The sequence below is a fragment of the Argentina silus genome (assembly GCF_951799395.1).
Source record: "Argentina silus genome assembly, chromosome: 6".
NCBI classification, from domain to species: Eukaryota; Metazoa; Chordata; class Actinopteri; order Argentiniformes; family Argentinidae; genus Argentina; species Argentina silus.
The window spans coordinates 8,562,209-8,585,189 of NC_139660.1; the positions used below are offsets into that span (position 1 = coordinate 8,562,209).

Consider the following 22,981-nt stretch of genomic DNA (forward strand, 5'->3'; position numbering starts at 1 on the left):
AGTGAAGCAAGAGGTGGAAAAAAGTAAAATAACAAAGTTGTTCTTGTATTCACATGCATTTCTGTTTGAATGAGGACTTCATTCATTTTCTTGCTGTTCTATTTCAGCATTAATGAGGTTTCAGTCCACAGTGCTGTAAAAGCAAAATATTTCATTGGAACTCCAATTGCTGCTTTGCACCTTGGGTAATTATACATCGAACAGCACTGCAGACCTAAAGTGAGTCGAACTCAGACCACCTCCCAAGATGGTCTCAGTTCTGTTCGCTTTCAGTTCTGTTCAATTGACTAAATTGTTCAAAATTGGCTAAAAGGGAGCAAGTGTGAACATATTCTGAGAACATATTCTGAGAATAGTATAGGGAATATGCACTAACATGTGAAGATTTACACACTGTATCCAATAAAACCCTACGTTTTTATTAAATTGTCTTTGGGAACAGTGACAGTCTCCATCATCAATGTATTTCTGATGATGTAAACTTCAGACAAAAAGAGTGATTTGGGTTACGGCATGAAAAGGTGTGAAACACTCAAACATTCCCTATCCTGGTGTGAAACACACACACAGATATAGTATATCTAGAACCAGTGTTGTGGAAGACAGGCCATCAGGACTTGTAAACTGGGCAAACCATCAGAACCTGTTAATGGCCTGGTTTCACTGGGACAGCACAATGCAGTCTGTGAGCTGGGAGCACAGGGAGGGACCAGCCTTGTGATGGAAGGAGGGACAAGCCAGGCGCTTCAGCCTCCACTCCTTTTGTTTTCCTGCAAAGGAGGAAATGGCCGCATTCCTCACATTACCATGTCCATGGGGGCTGATTGAGCCTCTGTGTCTGCTGTTATCGGTTGAGAGGGGAGGGCCACAGGCAGCCGCCAACATTTTCTATTTAATGGGGCTTTTCCTTATAAACAATACTGCTGCATGCCTGTTGTAATCCATAAACATAACTTTTTTTCTATAGAGACAATAGAGGGAATGTATGTATGTTTAAATAGATACAGCACCTGATAAACGGATTGCATAACAGCACTACCCAGTTCAACATTATTGAAGATGGTACATCCAAACAAAGGCTTGCTTTGAGGTGATTTATCATTTTCTTTACATTTACATTTTCTATAGTGAAAATAGAATAGCTTATTTAATATTATACAAAAGGTTTAAAAAAATCAATTGTGACAAATATAACATTTCACACCATAATACATTTATTGCCTGTTACTTAGAAAACAGAAAAATAATATTTCTAATAATTAATGAAATACAGGATGCATTGCTATATTTTCTCCTTAATACTTGTAAATAGACTATGATGTATTCAGTATAAAATCTACCCTGCTAGAGTGACCCCACAGAGTCTTGTAATGTCTTGCACATGGAGATTCACTGGAAGCTAAACACCTCATTGTTACATGTCAGAGAACCATTAGACATCTGTTAGTTAAGCACTCAGAAACAGCTCAAAGCAAATATCAGCCTGCCATGAGGTCTGTCAAACAACTGCAGCTCAACAACATTTACACAAGTGATATGTCGTTGGAGCTCAACTGAACAGAGGTCTACAGCACCTGCTGATACACGGAATTGCAAACAAGCCATTCACAGGCAAAGCCTAAAGGGCAGACGAGAAATTACTTTTCTCAAGGTATTCTCCTGTCCATATAACCTTTACCTATTTGCACAATGGGTCATTCTCCTCATTAGAATACCTCAACGTTGCATTCAGCTTGTTTTGTCCTGTCTTCACTCAACTGTTCCAACCGCAAACCAGGACACCGTATTTGTATTTAGCCAATTCACCCAACATAGTTTTTTGTGGTTGTCCGGTGCTGTCAATCATGGAGTGGCCAGAGGCTGCTCGTGGGTTGGCTCTGCCAGAGGTCAGAGTGCAGCTGCTGAGGTGATTGCCATCTCTGCAGTCATTTATTGCTGGCCTCCTGGCCTCTCATTTGCCTAACCAAATCCATCCTGGCCAGTAGGTGAAGATTCTTTGTTAATGGCCAAAACGGTTCCCCTTCAACAGCAGCTGCGGCTTCTTAGGTTACCATTCACAATGTATGATTGTCTGTGACCGCCCTTCCTTACAGCCATATGTCACATCTTGGTCATCTGGATCATTTACATTTACATTTATGGCATTTAGCAGACGTTTTTATCCAAAGCGACTTACAACAAATTAGTCAGTAAGTAAGTGAATCATCTATCCATCAGTCATCATAAGAACAAATTATTTATGCTAGGACCAGGGCCTATTGGCAGTCACAATGCTAGAAGAAAGGAGGATTCATCATTGGCCTACCAGGTGACTTAGCAGACAAAGCTATGGCTACCAAACTGACATACCATGTTTTGGGGGGACTGGTGTAATAAAGTTGTCGTCTGGATGTTTAAAAATGCTTAGGGTCATTATGTAGTCCAAAACATATTGCTGGCATTAAACTGCCTCAATCACACCTATAGCCTGCATTAACATAATCAACATTACTGTAATAACTGTATAGATGGCTATATTAAGTGTAAGTACAGTAAGTGTCACTGAAAAATGGTGATTATGGAGAAATTCTATGGCATCGGATGAATTGGGATGATATGACTTGGGGGTGTGGTTAAACAAAGCATACATACAGCAGATAAAAATAGTTCCAGACAGCCAGGTGTGCCAGGTATTATAAAGAGAATTAAGACCTACCATTCTATGACTCTCCATTGACGTGTGCTCTTTGAATTTTAATTGAGCTCAAAATGTCTCTCTGACAGCAGCCTTCAAAGGCAGGTTACAAATTTCTCTTCTGCTGCACAAAAAACAATAGCAGCCATAGAGCCAGAGAGTGCATCCGTGTCCAGACAAAGAACAAAGACTTGCTCTGTGTTTGAGAGGTGAGGACGACACTGGAGCCCCTTGATGCTGACCAAATGGCATTTCACTGGAAAAATACGTAATCACAATTTAGTCTAAGACCATCAAAACCAATGAAACCATGATTCATTTGAATGTGGCCTATAATAACTACACTGGATATATGTTGTTAAGAGTGTTTAGAGTGGAAATACATAAAACATTTACAGTTAGAAACTGAAGTGGAAAAAAAATCTACCTCTATGTTATCTTGTTATCATACCAACAATGGAATAATCTGAAAGCTTGGATCGGAAAAGTTAGCTGTGTCAGTGCTTGCCCTTTCACTGGCAGCTGAGGGTCAAACATTCCTCGATGTCAGTGTTGCAGAAAAGTATTTAAAGGTACCAAGCCCAATTTCGCCATTTGAGAAAAATAAACAGTTTTTGTTTGTCCTAAAACATCATTCTTTTGTGATCGAACTAGATTCTAACCGTTTGTTGTGCCGCTTTGTCTGTTTTGTTTAACCTTTATCTGAAACAATGTTGTGGAAACATAAGTGGCACAAAAATATTTCCAAATGCAACATTTAGATGAGTAATTTGCTTTTGTTCATCTTTCGTCAGAGGCAAAGATCTCAGTGTCAGTCTAAACAGGTCTATTTGAATAGTTTAGGGACATTTACATACATCTACATCTCTAAAATAGGTCAGCTTCACTGAGAACTAAAGCTATACTTCTATTCTGCCTTCATCCAAGTACTGTGGATTTAAAGCAACAGTATAAAAATCGATTTATGATGTACGATTTATTATTTGGAAGGTTTTGGTAAAACAAATACTACATTCTTTCTATTCAGTATCAGATTGAGTGCTGCAGGCCAGGAGGGCAGTGTTTTGGGTAAACAAAGGCATATCTCCTGCCCTTGGGCTTTAGTGGCAGATGCACCTGTCAGACCCCACCATATGGTCTGTCTGCAGAGAGAGCTTTACCCCTAGTCCACCACACACCCGTACACACATACACCAACAACACACAGACAAGTACACACACACACACACACGCACACACACACACGCACGTACACACGCACGCACGCACACACACACGTACACACAGCCCTTTAAAATTAGGGTTGTTACCATTTAAATGTTTTTATAGTTAGATAGTAAGTATGTAACCCCCCTCTTCTGTTCTGTGCACACATTGTGTACCCACCACCTGTTCTACTTATAGAGTGGGCAGTGCAACTGAAAGTTATTCTCTCTCTCTCACTTTCTCCAGTCTGCATTCCAAACAAAAGCCATTATGCTAAAGACAGAACCTGCCACATCAGCTGCAGTCAATATACAGTTTTCTGAACAAACTTTGGCTGTACAGGCAAGTCTTATGTGAAAGAAGTTGCCATTTGATCAGGATAATTCAGCTTACTATTTTTACGTGCCTCAAATTATTCTGTAGTCAATGAATTTATGAACAATGAAGCCTATGTTACACAAGTGCAGGCACATGCGTATAGAAACTCTCCAGTCTACCCCTATCCTGGCCCGGCGCTGTGTACCAAGAGCAGATGGCTGGGCTGGGTAAGCCATCATTTCCAGGGCTGATAAAGACGTCTCCCAGGGCCATGCTGACTGGTGCGCCCAGATCGGCTCATCAGCCATTGAAATTAGATGGATGCCTCTCTGCTCGCAGCCTAGTGACAACACAGTCTTAGACAGAAGGCAGGTGGTGGAGCTCTGGGGTGGGGGGACAAATACCTCACTCCCAAGTTACTGGGAATCAAGGGTTAAATTCATAGGGGGGAGAGGGGACGGCGACTGAAACAGCCAAAAAAAATGAAAATTAATTCTGTGAGTTTTAAAGAACACGGAGTGAGCAATCATATACATAGTGTCTTTCCAAGTTTACAGAGCAAAATATGGCTGATACAGTGAGTGAACTGTAAAAACACACAAAAAATCAAAAATGTGGACACCAAAACACACCAAAACAGTGTTCTTCGGAGACAGCAGTGGAAACAATATATTTCTGCTAGAAGTAATAATGGAAAAGCAACACATTTTGGAGAAAAGAACAATCACTTACAAAAGCCACATCTAACACCTGCTAGGAAGCGCTTTGTCTGTATACATTATTGAGGCTGAGAAAGTATGTTCGTAGTAATGGTAGCTCATCCTGGCATGCATTCAATAGGCTAGCACCTGTGGCAGCTGAATAGCCTGCTTCACGTCACAATAAATGGACCTCTTGATATCAAATCAAATCAAAGTGTATTTGTCATATACACAGAATACAACCGTAGATGGTGCAACAAGATAATAATAAAACAATAACATGTGGTAGCAATAGTAGTAAGCAGCAGAAACACAACAATGGTGGGGTGGGAAGATAAATATAGTAGTAGAAATAGTAGTATGTAATAGTATGCACCTAAGCTTGCACCTAAGAAAAAAAAAGATGACTAGCGCGAATGACTTGGTCCCTAAAAAACATGCCATTTCTGCTATATGGCAGCATTTCGGATTCCGACCCGAGGATATTCGCTGACAACAGATATAGTCAGTTAACATGACGCCATACATGGCCCTGAATTGGCCATGGTTCAACTGTTTTGGCCATAACCTCAATCTACAGACATGGTCCTGCCGTGCAATTACCGCCGCCTTCTCTCACAGCTGGCCCCGAAAGAGAGAGCTCAAAAAGAAACAAGCGGAATTAGGACTCCCAGAGCATAGTCTCATAATGATAACTAAATCAATAATTTACAGACAAATGGACATGAGATATGTTATATTATTAGAATGCAACGTGTGATGCTACTTATTAAGGTATCATATTATGCTATCCAACTGTTTAGTTTAGTTTGTCAAGCTGTGATCGGGATGTACAGTTTAAATGATTGTTTAGGCTAAATGTCATACGGTATAGCAGTCACCATGTAAATAATTCAGTTTTTCAATGTAGATTAAATATATGGAGCCAAGACCGCTCCTGCCAGCCCCACACGACGTTATTATTGTTTTGTGTATTTTTCGCTGTAATACTAGATACATAGATATGAAAAAAAATGTATACCGCCCAACCCTACTTGGAGGTCATAAGAAATATTAGATATATTATTAACGTTCTACACACAAAAAGTAATAATTAGCACCAACATAAAGAACAGATATCAAAGTTGAGCAGCAGCTGAATCCACAGCGGCCGTCCACGGTGCCATCTTATTGTCATTTCAAGTAATTTTTTAACAGGATCAAGATTAGATACTGCTCAATCATTGGATTTTGATTTGATTTAATTAGATGAAGCCACAAAGTAGAAAAACTATTCTCCAGAACCACGATTTTGACTCTGCCCCATCTTACTGTATAAGAGACAGAAACATAAACTGTTTACTACTCCATTAAAATCATTCACAATCAAATTATGTCAGATCCAATGAGAAGATTACTTCTGATAGTAACAAGGAGTAACCAGGCTCAGTTCTATTAACAATGACTGTGAAACCAAACAAATCAAAGTGGGCTGTTTCTGTGGCGTTGAGCTCTAGGAGTCCAACAGGATATCCTTGAAAAACGAATCGTGCTGTGTGTTCTGGACAGGGGGTCCCTGGCATAGATACAAATGTGTAGACTGAAATGGCTCAGCAGGCCAAACTTGGAGTGATCATAAACATCAGCCTAGATTTGTATAACCAATAAGCTTTTAACACCCTTTCCCACTATGTACTCAAGCCTGTAAGATATCCCCCAAAAGAGCAAGTGATCATTTTGATGTACCAAGTGTAAAGCATTAGATAGGTCTACCTTCTTGGGTGAAGTAATAAAAAATGCAACCCAGGTGATTTGTACGGGATCATTTGTGGTTTGTTATGATCATTGAGTCGGTGAAAAGCTTAGCCATTCGTGTAACCCCTGACACTACCATCCGCTGTGAAATGGTATGTAGTTAGACCAAGCAGTTTGTGAAAGCTTGGATTGACACAGTTTCCCCTGTCTGCCCCCACCTCTGTCCCTGATTGTCTGACTACGTGTTTCTGGCAATTTGCTCCCATTGTGCAGCACTTCCTGATAGGAGGTTCTCTGGAAGACTGGGCTCAGTCAACTGCAAAGGAATGCGGACGGGCCTTTCTAAAATTACGGATGTTTCTTTGGATTTCTGAGGCCAATTCCTGCCATTTTCAGAGAGGTGTCTGGAGAGAGTTTTTCAAGCCATACATACATACAGAAAGAGCACAACCTTTATTTCCTGTTGGGATTTTCCATACTTGACAGAGACTGATTTTTAATGGTAACCAGATAGGGAAAATCAAGTCATCTATATTTGCATTACCATACGAATACCATACAAATACCCAACACAAGCACAATGGATTATACTGTACCTCTTCGAATGAGTAGTGCTTAGGGTTAGCAGTTAGTGGTTATATTTCCTGATGTACACAGACACAACTCAATCCAACATTATAGACAGTAATTACCATTTGACAAGTCAAAGGCATGAGGAAGTTGGCTGTTATACCCATGGGCTATTCTAAACTGCTGAAGCTGATACTCTACAAAGAAATATGAGGAGGGGGCGGGTGGTGTTGGCTTTGACAACATCCACTCAAGTCACCTGAGGCTGGTATTTCCCCCACAGTTTCACCTGACATGACATATACCTGGTCCTCAGGAACCATTTTGTAAACTCTTGAGATCAAAAAGGGGAACTAGTCTAGTTTACCCCCATTTTGTTCTCCAACTGTGAGCTGATTTACACTGAGACATAATGTGATGTCCACATTTTCGGCAGTCAGCATGCAGACAGACACTGAAACTCCACCCCCCCACGGCTTTCCCTTGGCAAAAACCTGAATATCTTCATTCCTTTCCATACAAATATCTGAGATACTCTCCCTCAAAACCCTTATCACTGAACAACTGTTTTCAATGTCCACATTTTGGGCTGCCATTACTTCATAGATTACTCCATCAGTGGAGTCTATAGTCCTTTGTCGCCTCAATAACAATGACAAGCAAAACAAATAAAATTACTTTAGCTTAAACTAATATGCAATGATCAAAGGATAATTCAAATAGTAAAACAGTGAAACTGCATCTTTCATTTCCCCTAAATTGTTGAAGAAAGTATTCTACTTTGCTGTCTAGTCCTCCATTGGCAAGATTAAAGAGGGGACTGAGACAGACAGACAGACAGACAGACAGACAGACAGACAGACAGACCTCAATGTGACTGGGGACAACCGGCCATGTTGTTTAACGACTGAAACTGGAGTAGCTCCAGGGAAGGCGGTGTAAGTTTGTCATCAACAGAGTCTTTACATGACCAGCATTCCATACCACCACCACGAGGCACACAGACAGACATGACGAGAGGGGCCAGGTTCCGCTATGCTTCATGTCTGGCATGGTGGGAGGGTTTTCTGACATCCAACAGTTCCATTTATATCAATGTGGGAATAATACAGAGCAAGTGAAACCAGCTTTTAAAACTAGAATGAAAGGCAAGATGTCAAGACTCTTACAGCAATATATCGAAGTGTAATTGTCCACAAAATAAAAGTTTAGACAGAGGCATGTCAGGGTAGGGAAAATCCTCTGTTTTTAAGGGCATTAAAAGCATTGTTTTGTCTGTGTTCATTACAAAGAAGATCTGTTTAAAAGCATTAACCAGGGCTCCATCTCAACCATTGCAGAAAGCTTAAGCAAACATAGGACTGACTGAATAAACACCTCATGACAAGCCCTGGGAATGCTTGGGTGACCCAACCCTCTAGAGGATAGACTGGGGGTAAAGGGAATAGGGAGCAGAGAAGGGGTCAGTATGGAATGAGGAAATCCCACCCTGGCCTCGGCAGATAAAGGTCAGGAAACACTAACGTTTGGATACAAATCCAGCCTCTCCCATGGAAAAGCATGGGAGGGGGGGGGGGGGAGACCTGCAATCCACTGATAACGCGTCGTAAGGCAGCCAATGAAGCGGCTGATGACATCAACAGCCCAGGTTCCCGAGACAGAGGAGGGGAGATAAAGAAGTCCTAAAAGTGACACTCATGTCCATCAGTCACGGCTTACCCAGCTCAATGATAGGAGATTGTGGAGTATCAATTTAAAACGTACCTTGAATGTTTAAATACATAATTTGCTCCTCTCTACACGACAGCCGAAAAACACCTTGAAAGCAGAGTGATGGCGACAAACATACACAAATAACTATGAATAACACATTCATTTACATTTTTTCCCATGAAAGATAAAGCACAGTGAGAATTCCAAATACACCTTCATTGATTTTTGGAGAAAGAGAGTTTGCTATAGATAAGAACCACTCAAAAATGTTCTATACACCTTGCAGACACAGTTTTGCCTCTATACATCATAAATTTAGCAAAGTGCTTGTAAATGGCTCAGTAACTACCATAGAACATCACTCACACCCTTTGCCTTCAATCATGCTTGCATAATGGATGCCAAACATTCTTTCGCCTCCCCCTCTGGACTTGAGTGGTTAATCTTGGTTACCGATACTTCCTCCAGTTAGGTTGATGAGACAGGTACAGTATGTATGTGACGCTGCGTACATTGCCCGAAGCTAGTAGATGAATACTATACGTTCAGTAAAGTTTCACTATAACTGCTTACTATCAACTTCAATAGAAGTTTGTACTGAAACTTTATTTTTCTAGTTGGCCATATGAAATAGTCTGTGAAAGTCAACCATGAGATCCTGCTGATTTATGACACACAGTAACCCAAGGGAGTGATCACCACAGGTGATGACGCTTTTTTCTCTGATCTTCTCAAACACTGACTATTTTATGACCTGTATAATTAACATTCTTGAAAGGCAGTAGTAGGACCAAAGTGGACAAGGGAAATCACTGGAATGCTTTGTTTCTGACTGATCAGAGGGTACTCTCAAAGGAATGAGATTCCAGTTAGAAAATCCCTCTTTTAGTCAGACTAATAAGAATAATGACAACAAAGACACAGTAGACCCAGGTTCCCCCCATTTTCCCCATGGACAATAGGTATCCCTTCCTAACCTTATCCTCTCCTTTCACTGGTCCATGGACATGAGGGGAAAGGAGATGAACAAAGGGAGCCATTTAAGACAGTCAATACCTGAAAATCAGTGTAAGTTATGACAATGAATGAGGATCATTTCAGATCTGATGATTTGGTTTTAAACATCATATAATCATTGGTGGGTAGGTTGCAAGAATTTGTTATGTTTTTTTCTTCTCTCTGAGAGCACAGGCAACTTAGGCTACATACATCACACTGTACATTTAGCATACTTTAGTGAGAGCTGACCGAAATGTTTCCTCTTCCTAAACTGTGAAGGGCTGACTAAAATGAGGAAGGGCGTCTATTTAGACATATTTCTGTTGAAAGAACTCAATAATCAAAAAATGAACAGCTGTTTACGTCAATGGCCCTGAAAGAATGTAAACCGGGGGAATGACTCCCCCCCAGTCAATCCCTCACTGAATCCCAGGATGTCTGTGTAAAGTAGATCCCACTGACATGTTTACATTGTTCTTCTATATTGCTCTTTCAGATATGGCACACCCACCTCTCTTGCCAACTTCCTGATTAAAATAACTATGCTTTCTAAACTATCTCAATTGGTGTTTAAGTACCAGAAACTATAAGCATCCCATGTTGCCTATCAGTATATTGGCAGGCCATATCATCCCACCTCTCATATAAATTTGAATGGTAGTGCAGCGATCTCTGTGGTGCAATGGAGCACCAACAGTGGGCTTTGGACAAGATCTCATACTTCCAATGATGAGAAGGCCTATGTCTTATCTGTGTTTGGTCTCCATGACTTATCTACTTTGCCAATATGCAAATATGGATGAATATGAATTGATTAAAAACTAAAAATTCAACCATCCTTATCTTTGTCATTGTTACCATATTTGCCACCTACAATCTATTCAGAATTCACAAAAGGAAATATAAACAGGACCACAGAAGTGCACAGGGATTAACCCTGTAGCTCCCTCCGCAATCTTGCAACACCAAACACTGCACAAAGGTCACTATAAACTCCAGCATCCTATTACACAAGAGGTAATAACACCAGGGAATGGAGAGTGTGGTTAGCATGGGATGCTCGTGGAGACAGAGCAACTCCAAATTAATTAGGAATGAGGTTCCAAATGGCTACCCTCATTAGCTGTGAATGAAGAAGGCAACATAGAGAGCTTTTACATAACAGAGGTCATACCCAACATCAAAGGTTATTTTTCTAATGGACACATCAACTGAGTTCAACTGAGAAATTCTCTACTTTCTAGGGCTCAATGTGGCATAAAAACCCAGATTATTAAAACATGACGGACACATTTATTGATAATCTGTTGATTGTTTGTAGAGCATCTGTAGATGGATTATCCAAATAAATTATTAACTTTTGTGTAGCTGAGCATTAGTCTCACATTACTCAGAAGGGCCAATATAACTGAACCCATATGGTCCTTTACACATCATACTACATTATAACCTAGTCTGTTCCCACTGTGCAGAATCAGATACCACACTATTAACGCTCAAGTCTGCTATTAGTGGACGAGGGGTCAGCATGAGAGCCTACTTAGGCTATGATCTCATCTAAGCCCATGTAACCCAATGACCAATCTGACTCAGACAACCAAGACAGTTGACAGTTGACAACCAGACCTATTCACTCATCCTATTAAAACACAAGGTTGAATATGGCAGTGGTGACCAATCAGCACGTGTGGTCATGATGGGTCATCGTGTGTTAGAGGAGTGAGTCTTTTCCTCTCTGTCTCTCTGGCAGAGTTCCACCAGTGCAAGACCCCCACTGCACACGCAGGCTGATAAGAACGCGCCCCTCTGTCTCTGCAGCATTCCAAGCATCCTGTGGCGGGTGTCTGGAGTTCCAAAGCACAAGGCCAGTCCGGCCAACTTGCCCCCCACCCTCGCCCGCTCCGCTCACCCCCCACGCCCTCAGACTCATGAACAATGAGACATTCCCGTCAAACAAGGGGACGGACGGGGTTGGAGCTGGAAGTGGGACACGGACAGACAGAGGCACGACAGGCATGCTCTCAGAGGGCCCCGCCACGGAATGTGCGATAAAGAATGCATGCAGGCAGCAACAATCGTGGGAAAGTCGCTCTCACTTCTTATCTTGTTAAGGAATTTCAGCCATTTGACGAAAAAGCATGCAATCATATTCCATGAAGGTGAAAATAAATATGTGTGTAGGGGCTCATCTCTCAGTAAAAACATAAATAGTACTGATAACAATCATAATCTACTGTACAAAGAGACAACTGCTTTCATTTAGGATTTATAAATATCCCTGCCATAGGCACACATTAGGACAGAAAGGGATACACTAAGTTTAACAAGTTACAATTGATTGGCACCGTAAAATATGTAAAAACAGATGACAATTGCTATAAAAAAGAGCATTAATGTCAACCAGAAAAATATGGTCTGTAGAAAATATTTACAAAAAAAAAAAAGGATTCTGTATTGCAGCTAGCACCTGGTTTACGATATAAACCCATATGTTTTGGCTAAAACATTCCGATATCCCTTGGAGCATCAGAGATGTCTTCCCTTCCCATGGTCTGGAACCCCTTGGCAGTCTACAGTACTTCTGTGGCCAGTCCCAGTCTCAATCATTACCTCTCATCTCAGCCAGTCTATTCGTTAATCTCTTCTATAGTTCAGTCAGAGTACTGAGCTGCCGGTCATCAGAGGACCTTTAGAGTGGAACATTTTGGAACAGGGAGATAATTCCTTGTTTATGCAAACAATCTATCTTCACTCTATCCACATGACTTGTTGTGATCTTGGAGATTAGGACAGTTCTTCCACCAAATACCTCAGGTCCTCTTTTTCCCCGTCTCTCAAGACGAGTAAATTCTACAAAGGATCCTCATTCCTCATCCAGTGTTCAGTAAACTTAACCCATCCAGTGTTCAGTAAACTTAACCCATCCACAAATTCATAAATATCAGCACTTATTGTACAAGATGACTAGTCAGAGTAGGTTGTACGTGTGAATGTGTGTGTCCACCATGCATCTGTCTGTGATGGTATCCACTAAAAAGAGGGATGCACATTTACACAAAGTCTCCATTTGTGCTACACAGTTGAAACACCACATGCATGGCGGCGGTGTGTTTGCCTGAACACAGATAGCACGCTGTTGTTCTTGGCAGACAGGCCGACGTCAATGTTAGAGTTCACGTACACCAATGCAGGGAGGCGACACATTCTGGTCAAGCGGTGCTAGGGGTCATACTGCTCTCTATGAGCTGGTTCAGAACTCAGTATGTAAAAAGCAGGTGGTTCGGAAGATAGCGTTATACCTCTGTCCAAATCACCCTGTACTCAACAGAATGCTAAATATGTTCCACAGACTAATTGACGTCAGAAAACTAGCTCCACAGAGTTTAGCAATGAGGCAGGAGTTTGGAGACAGCTATGGCATGTTAATTTATGAGTGTACAAGACTATTTAACATTCCTTACAATGAGTGTGGGACCACCAGTCATTTTCAAATGTCAACTAAACAAACAAATGAAAAGCACAGTCTGAGCTGTGTTGCTGTTGTAGTACTTATTTGAGTATAAATTAAAGGAAAACTGAAAACTAGTGGTAGTTGTGAAACCTTGATTCAATTATCAAAATGTCTGAGGCTAACCTCTAAACAACAAGTTAATTGAGGACAAGCTAACCTCTGGCAATGGTTTTCCATTATCTCAGCCCTAGGTATAATAATCATCTCTTTGGTATAATGCATTGCTTGAGTATATAACTGCGCCCTCTGCTGGTTGTTTTCAGGAGGGCAGTTCAGCAAGGGGGCAAAAACTAAGACTAAAGGCATAACTTCACCACTCTTGTATAGGAATGACCCTCTGTATCTTAAAAGGAATTCCAATTACGTGACCTGAGTGAGTGGGGGGAGCAAGTCTATAGTGAGAAGCTCAACTAACAAAAATGATCAATAAACAGGCTATCATGTCCTTTTCTATCCGATTCTTGTTTCCTCTTGATTGCTCACTGAGTGTTGTATTGTACAATTGTAGAAGACTGAAGCATGGAACTACCGCCTACGTCTCTATCCAATCCTGTCCTGGTCCTAAATCAGCTTTGCTATTCTTCCCTTCCTCAAGGCCCCCTAAAAGAATCTCCACAAATCAAAACCTTCTCACTTCGCTCCATAGAGAGTACATGTCTCCCCTGCCAAATTCCTCAGTCCTGTTTGTTGGGCCTCGCAGTGTTGGTAACCTCGGTAACAAAATACCAATCTAAAAACCGCTGGACTGAGGACCGGCAAAACATCTTTCCAGAAGTCCCTAATCTGAAGAAAGGAAGACAGAAAAAACACAACAACACATTCCTCAAGAAATTGGATTTAGAATATTATTTTTTTCTTTATTTCACATTCCCACACCCAGTCTCCTGTATCTTCAGGACATCAGTAAAATACAAGTCTTTTCCCCTGGCCATTTAGCATTTCTGAAGTTCAGCGTCCCACATGGATGATATTAACATTCCATAAGCTTTCTCATGATGAACGAGAGGCGGGATGGGGGCCATGACAGTATTGGCACAGCACTCACATTTCTACAGAGAAACTTTGTTAAACAACCAGGAGGGCCTCGGCCAAAGCCCAAATTGAGCAATCCTCCCTGTGTAGATAGGACCTGGTGAATGCTCTCAGTCCCAGCCCACACAGAAAGGATAACTGCTTTACTGGCCCTCTAAAATATTCCTCCCTCTCTAGTGACTACTCTGTCATAATGGAAGGCATGCAGCAACACCAACAGCCCGAACCCTAAGGAGTAAGGCCCCACCCACAATGATAGCACAGAGGGGGTGATGTATGTCAACAAGCTAGGACACTGCAGTTATCAAAAACATCAGATTACATTCCATCTTGGATATCTGATATCACATGAACCAAATTGTAAAAATCACTTCCATTGCAAAACAAGTGCTGCTGAAACACACACACACACACACACACACACACACACACACACACACACACACACACACACACACACACACACACACACACACACACACACACACACACACACCTTATATTTCATTTGAAAATCAAAACAATTCTGTGCACAAAATACCCCTCACATAGATATACAGATATATAGATATATAAATACAAGAAAGGGACAAAAAAGAAAAGACTAACACGGACGGATCTGAGCAGTGCAAAGGCACTTTACATTACACATACACTTTACACACATTACACACACAACTAAGCCTACACAGCTGGGTTTTGAGCAAGCTAATAACCACACTTACACAACTCTAGACTAATACAAAAACAAAAACAAAAACAGAAACTCCAGGAGGGGGGCATGACAACACCTATGGTGACAGCTCCAGAGTATGGTTTGCTGGGACGTTTCCATTACTCTTTTTCAATGGGTCCTTAAAAGAACATCCAAAGGGAATTCACCAGCCATGAGGCTACCATGCTGAATTCCCTAGTGCACACTGAACCAAAATGTATTGCAGCCATCGTCTCCTACTTAGTCACTGACAGTTAGGAGTGGGCCCTGAGCCACTGCCCAGGTACCTGCAGACAGTTTTGGTGTTGTCCTGCCTCATGCCCTGGATGTGGGCGTCCAGTCTTTGGAGCAGTTCCTGGGAGCGCAGAGTCTCCTCCTCCAGGAAGCGAGAGGCCACCAAGGCCACAGGTGACGCTGCACAGCGCTCCTGGATAAGGAGTAAGAATCAGATACAGAAATACACAGTCAGGCCAAGTTAAAAAAAAGTATATCCAAACCAAATCATTAATACCCTATCTTTACACATTTGGTTGTAAGTATGGAAGTGAATGTTTATGTGAGATGAGTGTGAACATAACAGTAATAGCAGTAAACTATGTAGCTACTAGAAACAAAATGTCCTGCTCTGCCTCACTATACCACCAAGGCCCCATCGCAAGGCCACACAGAAAACTGACGTATACGTACAGCATGAAATCATCCGATTTGATCTGAGGAATTTGGGTGTGATGTTCCTAGCAACTGAACAATGAAATCTAGCAACTTCATACACAACCTTGTTTCTAATTGGCTAAACGAACGAACAGACCGTGAAAAAAACCTAAACAAAACGTATGAAACAGACACGGGCAGACCCTTGTCATTTCCGTTGTCCGTCAATGGATGACTCCCGTAAATAAACTATTGGCTTAATCTGTAATTAATGGATACAACAGACTAGTGTGGCCGGGGTTTAGGTCTCCTAGGCAATGACTGGAGGCGAACATCACCATTGGCAGGAACTCCTCTCTGGTCAGCAGGTGCAGAGCCTCCTCAGAGCCGGAGCCCCGGGCCTCAGGAGCAGAGCCGTTAGGTACAGTGATGGCTCCTACTGAGTCCTTCCCCCTGGCCACTCTTCGTTCTTTACTGGATGAAGAGGATGAGGAAGAGGAGGCAGTAGAAGCTGCAGGTGAGTTAAGCCTGCTGTCCCGGGGTTGGCCATGTTGGTGCTGGTGACTGGAGGATTGGGAGAGGGCCTCTAGCTGTCGGAGGAGTCGTTGGATCTCCCCCTCGTAGAGTGTGGTGTTCTCCTGCATCTTTGCCTCCATGGCCGTCATCTCCTCCTTGTGTTTGTGTTGGGGGTCCTCATTCCTAAACAGAAATATTATGTCCTCATTGCAAGATCTTTTTCACCAGGCTTTGTGCCCTATGTGTGTAATGTGAATAGCTATGTGTCTATGTATATGTATGTATGCGTACCTGTCCTGTGTAGAGGGTGGTTGACTGGCCTTGCCCTGGCAGTGCAGCAGGGCTCTCTCATACTTGTCCTGCCAGGTCTGTGTGGAGGCGTCCAGGCGGGCCCGCACCTCGGCCAGCTCCTGTCTCAGCTGCCTGTTCTCCTGCTCCAGGCTGCCCAGGGACGACACATAGCTCTCCCTCAGGGAGGCCAGCGAGCCATCAGCCTTCTGAACAAGGGACAGAGAGAGAGAGAGAGAGAGAGAGAGAAAGAGCAAAAAAAGAGAGTGCAAGAGAGAGAGAAAAGAAAGACAGATTGTAACCATTAATAATGAATACAACATACACAGGAACTAGCTGGGACAGCTTTAGACACATTTGCAATGATTTTACATGAAGCACAAAGCAGTCCAGACCTTGGGTGACCTAGACTCCACTCTCTCCAGAAGGTCATTCAGATGCTGATTCTCAATCTTCAGGGTCTCCAGCTGCACCTGAGTCACCTGCATGGAAGCATTACGACATCATCACATTCACACCCACTTTCATCCATTTCACCACGCTGCAATGGTCCCGCCCACCTTCAGCTCAGCTGCGCGGCGCTCTGCCCGCTCCATCTCGCCACGGAGCTGCCTCTCAACGCCGGAGGCGGAGCCGCTGAGGGTGGCGATGGTGATGTCACGTTGGTGCAGCTCACTGGTCAGCTGCGACACCTCCTTCCTCATTCCCTCCACTTCGCCACACCGCACTTGATCAGCCCTATGCAACTCCTCTCGCAGCTACACAGAACCAGAGTTTACAGGGTGGGAGTAAATAAGAAATGACCAAAGGCATATATAAAAGGCAATTTATATTTAGAAATAGTCAGCACAAGCTAGAAGTGGTCCACACAGCCAACAGAGGCCAATGTCATCAAATGTCAGAGAGGATTTGTCAGATGCTCCAGATGCAAGACACTGGTCTAAGCCTCTTACCTTCTTCACCTCGCCAACAGAGCGACTACGCTCTTCATCAATATGCTTAAGGTCTCCTCTCCGTCTGCTCATGCTCTCCAACCTGAGAAGATCAGCACACGTAAGCACACAGATGACAAGCATGTTCATTTATCAACCAAAGGAGAATGTATCCTGATTCAGCATGTACAGAAAATTCCCAATTCCACTCATTTCATTTTATAAATGTCTATTCCTCCACAAATTTCTTTCAATACAGCTATAACATAAAGACATCCCATTTCACCTTTCTCTGAGTTGGGCCAGTTCAGCCTTCAGGTGAATCTCACAGGCCTGGGCACAGTGTAGCTTGGCTGTGGTCTTCTCCAGATCCTGTCTGAGGGTTCGCAGACCTGCACATGTCCCCTGGGCTCCAAGACAGTCCTCCAGAGACCTGGACACACACAGGAACATCCACTCAACATTAGGTCCAAGATTATTTTCTGTTTGGTTTTGTCCATAAGTATTTTACGTTTGTTACTTGTTACTTGTGTAACAACAAACACTGTTGGTTACTACAACAGTGAAATCTCCACCCACCGAATAACTTGTTCTTTGGCCCGCAGTGCCTGAGTCATCCTGGACATCTCATTGCATAGTTGTTGCTGCTGAATGTCTTTGCACTGCACAAACTTATCCTGGGAGTCCAGGGTGGCTCGAAGTTCCTCCCTCTCCTCTGTATGCACCTGCAGGGAGGAGAGCAGAGTGAGCCACTATATGACACCAAAATATGATGTTGTCAATCACACCCATCAATGCTCTCTTTGGCTTACATCTTCATCTCAAACTGTGCATTTCACCATTTCAAGTCCTGGCTGTCTATACCTGACTCTAAGAAATCACTATGGCAAATCGCACCATCTCTTGAACAGCTGCACCTGGTGCTTTCTATTTCAATCGTTGCTGCCAACTGCCTGCTCTGCCAGTAGGCACTGGTTTCCCTCTCTCTCACTATGGCCTCCTCTCCTGTCCTGGGCAGGTTCCTACCATGTCGCTGACCTGCTGTTCCCTCTGGGACTCTCCCAGCTGCTCCTGGAGGATGCGGAGGCGCTCCAGCTCCAGCTCCTGGGAGTGCAGGGTGCCCTGAGCCCTCTCCAGCTGACCACGCAGCCGCTGCAGCTCCGCCCTGCTGGCCCGCTCACCCTGCTCCTGTAGCCAGGCAGGCCCCTCGGACTGGAGGTCACAATGACAGACGGGCAGAAAGCATACTCTAATGTGACTAATCACACAATGGGCACATTGTAGGGGCTTTGAATTAAAAACAAGCTTCGTAGTCCAGATTGTGTAATGTATACCTTTCTGACAAAATGTGTATAGTATATTCATTCATTCATGTGTATACAGACTAACCATTTCATTGTCCATTACCTTCATGTGAGTAAACTGCTCAGCCAGGCTCTTCCTCTGAGCCTCTAGGGATGCCACCTGTTTCTGGTACTGAACCCTCTGCTGCTCCCACTCTGACGAGCGCTGGCTATACTCCTGCACAACACAAAGGTCAAGGATGATTATGTGTAACAAATGGCCAGCAGAGAGCACTAAAAACCTGTTCTGGTCAGGAGAGTCTAGCAGCAAAAGAAATACATACTACAGGAAGCTAGGAGAAGAACCATACCTCTATCTTGCTCTTGAGGCGGGTCACCTCTGACCTGTCCTCCTCTCTGCTCTTTGCTCCTTCACGAACCTCCTTCAGCTGTTTACCTTGAAGCTTCTGGTAGCTGCGCTTCAGCTTAGACAACTGTAGGGAGAGAGAGAGACAGTGGACAGGCATGGATTAATGCAGCCTCTCTGCACCAATGATATGTATTCTATGCTCTGCACACACTATAGTCCTGCCCTAAAGGTTAAAAACAAGCTGATAGACCAAGACAACACATTGTATTGCATTAAAACACTACTTACCTCATCTCGGACGTGCTGCAGTTGTTCCTCATACTTGGTGACTAGTTCTTGCTTCCCAGCCTGGACCTCTTCTAGCTGTTTACGGTACACCCCCACCTATGGACAGACAAGCAGGTGTAAAGGGGAGTTTACTGCCAGGAGTCAGACTGCAAGGGGAAAAAAAGGACAGAGAGTACAAAGCATTGTCATGCAAAAATGAATGTATTAAAAGAGCTTTGTAGTCACACAATTGTTCCTAAGATGCATCTTCATAAATGTTATATATCTCGATAGATCTATAATAATCAGCACCCAGACTTCTTGACAACTTCATCCTTCTTGATCTTTTTGAAATGTGTCCCACCTACAGTTTCTCTTTTCTCAACTCAACTATATATACACCAAACCAACTGCCCTTGATACATATATATATATATATATATATATATATATATATATTCCTTTTTCTGTATTTAGGAGAGACATTACTTGTATTAGTTTGTTTACCTTCATTTCTATGATTATGTATATCACCGTCAACAACCTGTCAGTTCATTCCATTAGTGTGCTTCAGATGAAGATGTTGATTCAAGCTCATATGTAAGCCCCACACTTTAAGTTGATGTTGATGGAAAGCTCTCTTGCATGCAGCAGAAAAGCTTGCCTCACAAATAGGCCTAGCACTGAGTCTGGTTCACCTGCAACAGTTTCTTCTCCACTACCAATCTCAACATCCGAAAGCCAGCGCCCTGGAGGTCTAACAGAGAAACTACAGCCTCTCTGATTTTGTACATCTTCCAGGACAAAGTTAAGGGAGGAGTGAGACATCAGGGGTTAGATCACATAGATATTACTGTTTGTCTCATAGCACTAGAAAAACATGAAAGTGAGGGTGAAAGTACACAAGCTTCAGCTGTACCTCTGAGTTTCTTTGGTCTAAAAGATTCCTGGATGACGAGAGCTCCTCTTCGCCATTCTGCAGACGCAGCTCCATGGCCTGAATCTCTGCCTCCCACTCACTCCGTTTATGGTTGACCATTATGTCAATCTGACGCATCAGCTCCTGCAGCTCAGGCTCACAGGATGTCAGGACAGAGCTAACAGGGTAGAGGAAAACCATCAACCATACTAAATGACCCTGATGAGGTCATGTCCAAATAATTTCCATATTACGATAAATTAATATTAATACATTTATATATATATATATATATATATATATATATATATATATATATATATACACACAGTACCAGTCAAAAGTTGCAAAGCTGTCATCAAAGCAAAAGGTGGCTACTTTGAAGAATCCAAAATATAAAACATATTCTGGTTTGTTTAAAATGTTTTTGTTTACTACATAATTCTATATGTGTTCCTTCATAGTTTTGATGTATTCAATATGAATCTACAATGTAGAAAATAATAAATAAAAATAAATAAAAACCACTGAATGAGAAGGTGTGTCCAAACTTTTGACTGGTACTGTATATATAAGCACTATATCTGAATTGCAATCTCACTCTTACCTCACATCATGGTCTTGCAGAGATCCCAAAAATGCATCCATCCTAGATAAATGACTTTATATCTCAGTATGACATGGTTTTGGTCAATTAAAAATATGAAGAGAAAGTTATTTTCTCAGGTCCATCTCAATAAGTAATTGTGAACACTGCAGAGGTCAAAACAACCGGTGATCAGGCAGACCCTTAGACAACTTGTTGTAAACAAACTTACTGTGAGTTTGTCACCAACATGAGCAAGTTAACTCCTGCGTCCATGTACAGTAACAAGCAAGGACGGTCGTTTTAATGATATATTTGTATAGCTCGTTAGCTAGCTAAATAACTTCGTTAGCAAGTGATAGCTCATGAAACCTTCAATTACTAACTAGCTAGTAGCCTAGTATGATAGCTTAATCAAAATGTCTCCCTCGAAATGTAGTCAAAATTACTTTTAGTACTTTGCTGAAACACAACCAGCAACAATGAAAAAAAGAAACAACTCACATGTACAACAAGTAGCAACACAATATAATCAGGGTCGCCAATGTTTACAGTTAGAGCGCCCAGTGCGCAGAGCATTGTGGGATGTGTAGCTTACGGTTGTCCGCACACGTGTGGTGCAAGTTCACAACATCAATGTTCTGAGCGACTTCTGTCATGCTTATCATGATATGGATTCTCCGCAATTAACACTCCATTTACGTTTACAAAAATAATGTCTCTTTTAAAGGGATGGCCAGCTAAACTTCTGTTGCAAGATAATCGTGGAAAGAAGGAAGGGATGAAAGTTAAGGAAAGTTGAAGACCATGACTTCGTGAGGTGATGTAGCTCCGACGCGACACTCCAATATCATTTCATGAGACGATATGGAGTGTCGGAGCTAGGTGGGGTGACTGACAGCTTACCCACCACACCACACAGCTAGCTAATGTTAGCTGACAAAAAAATTGGTAGAAAAAGAGAGGCTCCCGCACATTGTCTCTGCTTGCAAGTGTATTACGTTTTAATAGCAACGTGACAGAGACAACTCCGACCGAAACGTTGCACCTATTAAAAGTTTGCAAGTAGAGCAGTGTGCGGGAGCCTCTTTTTTTCCTACGCTCCTGTCGAATAGAGAATACAGGTGTGCAAAAGCCCTTTTTGTCATAGCTAAGAAGAACATTAAATTAACACGCGTAACTCAACTGTTTAACATTCAAGACCATGTAGCAATGTAATAAACCATGATTATTAGTGTGTTGATCTTCAATAGTTGCCTATTGTATAGTAATAAATACCAACACACATACAGCTGTAATGTCATCAGCGAGCAAACTGTTTCTGCACACAAAGATAATATAGCGAAAACGACTTTCATTGTGCACGTGGCTCGTTGGTCTAGGGGTATGATTCTCGCTTCGGGTGCGAGAGGTCCCGGGTTCAAATCCCGGACGAGCCCATGTACTATTTTACTTTGCTAACATTGGAGTAACAGAAAAGTGTCGACAACGCTCATTGGTATTATGTGTGATATTTAATGGCCCATACAAATTTCGGCGCAGGCCATGCAGTCACATTCAGAATTACGCTATCTATAATTCATGATTTCTTCCTTCTACTGTCGAAGTGGCTCGTTGGTCTAGGGGTATGATTCTCGCTTTGGGTGCGAGAGGTCCCGGGTTCAAATCCCGGACGAGCCCACATTTTAGACCACGTATCTATGGAAGACCTTCTTTCCACAGTATTCATAATGGTCAAAATTCATCAGTGGGTATCAGAATGTTGAGCATAGACACGTATTCTATGTAATGTTTAATTGTTTTATTGTTTGTTTTCTTTAGGGGGCAGTATATCCCAAACGTTGTAAGACAAGTTACCTAATCAATTTCTCTTATTTTTGTATTATTTTATCACCAAGTCGTCCTTCAGTTGGATTGAGGTTTGGTACTCTAGATATTCACACAGACAGGCTGAACAATAGACCAGAAAGAAATCTATTGTTTGAAGAGTCAAACT

At 42.3% G+C, this 22,981-nt stretch overlaps 1 protein-coding gene across 3 annotated transcripts; it reads right to left on the minus strand.

Annotated features, from left to right (window-relative positions):
- Positions 1-14,269: 14,269 nt before the first annotated feature.
- cep63 (centrosomal protein 63) lies at positions 14,270-21,137 on the minus strand. 3 transcript variants are annotated; one of them, XR_014554260.1, is made up of 15 exons: positions 21,007-21,137; positions 20,400-20,577; positions 19,502-19,597; positions 19,215-19,337; positions 18,968-19,081; positions 18,587-18,772; positions 18,140-18,285; positions 17,847-17,993; positions 17,582-17,663; positions 17,189-17,386; positions 17,024-17,110; positions 16,632-16,837; positions 16,163-16,523; positions 14,911-15,600; positions 14,270-14,848 (listed from the first exon to the last, which is right to left on the minus strand). XR_014554260.1 is itself a non-coding variant. In XM_083671743.1 (14 exons), the coding sequence occupies exons 1-14, from the start codon at positions 21,045-21,047 to the stop codon at positions 15,418-15,420; spliced, it is 2,136 nt and encodes a 711-aa protein (XP_083527869.1). In that variant the 5' UTR covers positions 21,048-21,137; the 3' UTR covers positions 14,270-15,417. The 3 variants fall into 3 exon arrangements, 2 of the variants coding, with proteins under 2 accessions (XP_083527869.1, XP_083527868.1); XM_083671743.1 differs by having other exon boundaries at positions 14,270-15,600; positions 18,599-18,772; XM_083671742.1 differs by having other exon boundaries at positions 14,270-15,600.
- Between the last annotated feature and the right edge of the window lie 1,844 nt (positions 21,138-22,981).